Source organism: Anopheles cruzii, chromosome 2 (genome assembly GCF_943734635.1).
Source record: "Anopheles cruzii chromosome 2, idAnoCruzAS_RS32_06, whole genome shotgun sequence".
Lineage (NCBI taxonomy): Eukaryota > Metazoa > Arthropoda > Insecta > Diptera > Culicidae > Anopheles > Anopheles cruzii.
Window position 1 is genome coordinate 29,898,805 of NC_069144.1, and position 6,000 is coordinate 29,904,804.

Sequence of the window (6,000 nt, forward strand, 5' to 3'; positions counted from 1 at the left end):
TTGGTAGAGTTGCTTGCGAACGCGCTGCTGGGTAAAAGCGTGCAGAGAATATCATATTTTAACATGAAAATATCGTTGCTATGAAATATTAAAGTTTTAATGGAAGGAAAGTTGGTTCAAAAGACATACTCGGATAATTGAAATACGGTTTATTTGGAATTGCGCCACAGTGTGCGTGACATATTCTCGCGCTGTCATAGGCGAAATTGAATTTGGGCTTGTGCCATACAGTTTGTAAACAAATTGGTTTCAGGCGTTTCGTGAAAGGTCCGCTCAGTCAGCCATGGCCGACAAAGGTTTGGTGAAACGGATTTCGCTTTCGTCGAAAAACCGTTCTAGCTTTACAGTTCCTGGATCCGCTAGCACAGTTCCTGGAACATCGAGTGGTGCAGTTGCAACAGCCATCGGGGCGGGTAGTAAGCTACCACCGGCTGCCAAGCAAATGGCTAATGCAGTTTCTTCGCCCGGTTCCCCGGATCAAGCTGTACTGATTCCACACATCAAAACGACCGACAATCTGAAGATGCTGCCCAAGTATATGGCTAGTAAGTGAAAATGGCGCCAACCGTGTGCTAGCAGTTCGATAATGTTTCGCTTTTCCTGCTACCAGCGCTCGCCAATACAACCGATGAACTGGTTTCGGCGGAAGACCTGGATACAATTCAACTTGAGTTGGAGTCGCTTCTTTCAACGGTTGCCCTGCGTTCCAGGGTCTTAAAGGCGGAGCTAGAAACTATCGACAAAGCCGACGAGCGGCGCGAACGTAAAGGGAAGCACATGGAGAAGGCTCCCGCTTCCCCGGGCAAACGGAGGCGTCTGGAAGAGAAGCTAAAGCTTCGCGAAAGTGCTGGTAAACTAATCGGCCATCAGATAAAAATATCCAAAATAAAGCACGCCGCTACGATCGTACCACCCTCACCGGCACCGTCACAGAACACAGACGACAGCATGGATGCGGTTCCATTTCTACCACAAAATCATCATTTACAGCACATTGGCAGCGACAGTTCGAAGCCAATCGTCCCGAAGGACGATACACCGAACAAGTTTTGGCTCTCGGTAGAACCGTATTGTATGCCCATCTCGCATGAGGATCTGAAGCTTTTGGACGACTTGCTCGAAGAATACTCTGGACCGTTAATACCACCCATACCGGAGCTAGGACCGCATTACAGTACTCAATGGGCAGCAGATGATATAAGAGAAGAACAGGATTGCGTTGCCAGTTCCGCCACTTCTAAGACGAAATCGAAAAATCTTACCAATGGCGATGTAGGCAAGAAGGAAAAGTTGATGTAAGTCATCACTATAATCAGATTCCAAATTTGTGTTCAATATCGGCTGCAACAAAAGCACACATTTCGCTAATTATCTTCGTTTTTTTATTATTTTAAAGGGGTGAGGGAATCACAGGTCCGCTCACGCAACGCCTTGTTTCGGCTTTGATGGAAGAAAATTTACACCCAGACAGCAATAGTACCAGCAACGAGAACAGCAACAGCAGTTCCGATGTCACCAACAGTAACAATGCGCGCAGTGCCGTGGCATTACTTAAGAACGGGATTAGTATAGAGCGGCGACTGCGCAAGGAACTGATAGAGCAGGGCATTTTGGACGCCGACGACATGCCGAAGAGCCAGCAGGATGACGAAATCTTGTCCGAGATCAATCGCGTCCGCACCGAGCTGGTTGTTATCGCGGAGTACAATTCAAACGAGATTCGGAAACTGCAATCGATGGCGAAAGACGAGATGAAACGGATCGAAGTAAAGAGAAAGCTGGATCGCGTCGATCAAGAGGTAATTTGATGCAGAAAAATGTTTGAAAGGAATGATTCCTATTTCACTTCATTGTAATATTCTAATTGCAGCTTATGGAATGCTATCAAAAAGTAATTGCAGCCCGGCTTAAAAGGCGTACATTGACTAAACAGGAAAAAGATGAAGTAGTTCGGTTGGCAGAGGAACAAAAGCGGTTGTCCGACCAACTGGAATTAATGCCTGTTCAGGGTCCGTTCGGGCGCAATTAGAGAGCTTTGTGCATGCATAATCCGCAAGTATGCCCGAGAAAAGCTCTCCGAATATGCAGCATACGGTTTAACAGTCGTTTGAACAGTTCGTTATGAATTTTCCTTCAATAAAATTGTCGGCGGGAAGTGCACAGTTTAGCTGTTGGTTTAATTTAGGAGATCGTAGCGACGATTATGGGATTTACAGGTAAACTGCCTATAATTATGTGGTTCTACTTATCCGGCAACCACAACGGGCTTACGGTCCTGACCTATGATAAAGACTCTCCACTACTCGTGATCGAGTTCTTTCGTCCACCAACTCATTATGTCCGCTTTGTGCCTGTGGACGGCCAAAGAAGAATTTGCGGCTGGCTCGTCGTCCGCCATCCGTCGACTTAACCAGCCCACCGGAGTCTATCGAGGCGTCTACCCTGCACGACAAAGGGGTAATCGTACACTTTTGCGGCCTTGAAATCGATGAACATGTGATACGTCACTCATCTGTCGCATGGTAAAAATTTGATCAGTCTGAATCTGTCTTTCCTCTTGGGAATTATGGGCCGTCATTATGCACAATGAGAAAACCGCCACCAATCGTATGTCTCATGACTTAACTTGATTGATTTTCGATGTTTTATTAGAAGCAGGGTGCTTTCCGTTGGTTAGTTTACGTGCTGCTTCCAGCTACGCGTTTCCAGTTTGGTGTTTGATAACGTAACGTTTTTCTTCTTATCTAGTACATAGAACTTGTATATTCGTGAGTGTTCCGTGATCAACTCTGCTTCAAGACGTCTGTTTGAGATTTCATATCGAACGCACTAATGATTACATTTACAACGACACTTATCACAGTTATAGCGATCAGAATATTGTTGATGATATCAGAGCGCTTCTGCTCTTCGACCTTGTTAATATCAAATACGATGGCAAGCAAAATGATTAGAAGCGCTTGAAATACCTGTGGACGTGTAGAAGGGGTATAAAAATTTGTTTGGCGATGCGTTTTGAAATACTAAATAGACACCCTGTCCTTTTAGGGAACAGCCGATTCTCACCTGAAGCGCGATCGATATTATGATGAGAACTAGCAGGAAATGATAAAATTCATGCGCCATCCCGACGGTTAGGATGTACTTTAGCTGTGATGCATTAGCAGTGAGCAGTGCCAGATCTAGCATTCCCTGGGCGATGGATTTTCGTGTCGCATAGCTGTTCAAATTAAGACCTTTTATGCCGTTAAACTAGAAAAGAAAAAGTTGAAAGATGGTTGCACTTACTGTTAATTTTTTCTTCAATTTTGTCTAAAACAAATACTCACGATTTCTCTGGGAGATACATCAGTCCGATCTCCATCCGGAGTGGCTTCGTCCTTCCCAAAAGATTGTTTACGCATTGTGTTGCGTTTTGGTTATCGTGTCTATTGCGTAGAACAGTTCGATCCGTTATGATGGCAGACGTTTCAAAGTGAATGCTTTAATAACTTATTCAACGCAATCTTATCGCAATCAGGCACTCGTTTCAGTAGACAACAGAAATGATAACTGCCGGAAGCTTAGATTTGTTTCCTCCTCTACTCCACGACGATTGTTGCTCGCTTGTTTTCATTCCACTTGCTATCTATTAGGAACAATGGGTAACCGTAAAAATCAAAATCTTTAGCGACCGAACGACTGAACACCCGTGAAGGCGGTCACATCGGTTCATGGTGTCGAAAAGAAACGTTCGTTTTAAACTTATCGGTCAAATCTGCCAGCTCGGGCAGTGACTGTGGCACGCAGATTCGTGACTCATTGTTGAAGGCTAACCATTGACATTCTACAATGGTGGTTTGCATTAATGCATTCCATCTGTTCAAAGACCGGCGTTGCGCATGCGTACCCGTAACGGAAGGACTCGTCGGCAGGCGTCGCTTGGGAATGGTGTTGTTTGTTGCAAATTGTCAAATTGTCTCGGAACATTCACCTCGTGTGCATTCGAAGTAATTTCATGGATTTAAGGAAATATCTCGGCCGAAGGAGATTATTTTTCTTCATTTGTTTGCAAAAGTGCAAGAGCACCATCGTCCGAAAACGTCCTTTGCGTGGTTGATTATGTGAGAACGGTGGGTGAACAGAACGGAGAACGAACAGTGTGTTAGCGAATAAAAAAATATAATTGTGCAAATTGTAGTGCCATTGGTTGATGTTCTTGTTCACGATAAAAGAAAAAATAGTTTTGGACTCGGCAAGGCCACCAGCTCCAGCACAACTGTAAGCACCTTTTACACAGATTACGGTGAGTGCTGAAATTCATATCATTCAATATTTCGGTGGTCCGAGTATAACAATAGCTTCACGTCCTATTTTGGGCTGAATTTGTCGAATAAAGTCAGTCAAGAGTTTTTACGGAATGCAGGCAATTTTGTAACCAGTTACTGTCTTTAAATTGCTATTCAATCATGTTCTTGTAGTAAAAAATATTAATTGAACGCACGCTCACGGGTTCATGTGTGTCGAAATGTTCGCAAGAGACTACACGAAAGCTAGTTAGTGTATATTTCCTATGAATGTTTTTACCCTTTGTCCTGCTACGACATACTCGGATCAGCGATGCAGGAAAAAAAACCATGATAATGCGCAAAAGTATTTTTTTACATTGTTTTTATTCACGCGCTCATTTATCCTTTATAGAGAAAGAGTCATTCGTTGTTCTAGATGCAGTGTTCAGGTTCGGGTAATGGAGAGTAGAACGGCGAAAGAAAAATTACTAAATCCTTAACCATACACGACTGAATCCCGAGGACTTACTGTTCCTCTACAATTGAAGCAGTCTGATCGATCACACCTCAAATAGCATTTTTTCTGTACTCTACATTTAGTGTTTATGTGCCCTATATGTCAAATCAAATTTTTTGAAGCTGCCTGTTGCGTCGATTTTGCTTAAATTTTTTCGATTTAACTATCGTCCACCCCTACGATGGAAAACCACTTCCATCGTTGTACAGTGCTTCGGAGGCCAAATAAAATATGTAAATAATTTTTCACTGACCACAAGTGCTCGTAAAGAAGGAGATGGTTTCTCGGACGCAAGGAATATTCGCTACGCAAAGAATTCTGCCCCTGCGGTCTTATCACAGGAACTAGTGTCGGGGGAGGAGGGAGTCGACACCAGGACGATCTCCCGTATAGGAATATTGACAACATTGACATTTTATATTGAAAACAATTGAAAACTGTTTCGATGTGGGGCATAACGTCTGCAGGCGTAAAACTGGGTCCAGGATGAAAAGTAACAATTTTTCCACACTTTTCTAACAAGCATGCTGCGTTACCTTATCCACACCATTTGTGGATAGCATCCGCGTTGTCCGTCCGATTCCACTACTCGACGTGCACCTCGACTTTAGAAATGGCTTTAATGGAAGTTGTCGTTGTGGCCGCTACTTGTGCTGGTCGTCGCTACCGATTCAGTGCTGTATGTTATCGTAGTGCCGTGTATGCGTCATCATTGGGTAACCTTTGTGAACTATTTTTATTTATCTATACCCTATTGGCACCGACCTCTCGTATGTCGCCACAATTGCAGCACAAAGGCTGAACTTTTTGTTGGTCGCGCTCGGTGCGGTTAGGATGCGGTCATTGCTGCTGCTGCAGCTGCGTTGAGTAATGAGTGTAATGGCAAAACGGTGTCTTTCTGCCTGGGATGCTGGCCACGGCATGTTCGATGTGACGCTTTTACTCAAGCTTGCGGTTGAAAGGTGGCGACGATTAAATTGGCCGTTTGGACTGAATTATTTCTCAGCACAGTTTAAGATTGAGTCTAGTTATAGTACCGATCGAGAGAAACAAAGTACAACTATGTAACTAATTCAAATGTGTTTTCCAAAATGAATGAAGAATTTTATAATATCTTGGATTGTTATATAATAAACTCGAATAAATGATACTATAGAATGTGTCACAAAACCGCTTATATTACAAAATGTGCTAAAGTGTAATCGATAATCGTTG

The 6,000-nt window shown here is 43.5% G+C and overlaps 2 protein-coding genes across 2 annotated transcripts; one reads left to right on the top strand and one right to left on the bottom strand.

Annotated features, from left to right (window-relative positions):
- Nucleotides 1–144: 144 nt before the first annotated feature.
- On the top strand, nt 145–2,126 carry LOC128267347 (transcriptional adapter 3-A). Its single transcript, XM_053004160.1, has 4 exons — nt 145–545; nt 611–1,295; nt 1,397–1,799; nt 1,871–2,126. The coding sequence occupies exons 1-4, from the start codon at nt 284–286 to the stop codon at nt 2,027–2,029; spliced, it is 1,509 nt and encodes a 502-aa protein (XP_052860120.1). The 5' UTR covers nt 145–283; the 3' UTR covers nt 2,030–2,126.
- Nucleotides 2,127–2,644: 518 nt separating this feature from the next.
- LOC128268097 (ninjurin-2-like) lies at nt 2,645–3,448 on the bottom strand. Its single transcript, XM_053005114.1, has 3 exons — nt 3,330–3,448; nt 3,067–3,252; nt 2,645–2,969 (listed from the first exon to the last, which is right to left on the bottom strand). The coding sequence occupies exons 1-3, from the start codon at nt 3,402–3,404 to the stop codon at nt 2,784–2,786; spliced, it is 447 nt and encodes a 148-aa protein (XP_052861074.1). The 5' UTR covers nt 3,405–3,448; the 3' UTR covers nt 2,645–2,783.
- Between the last annotated feature and the right edge of the window lie 2,552 nt (nt 3,449–6,000).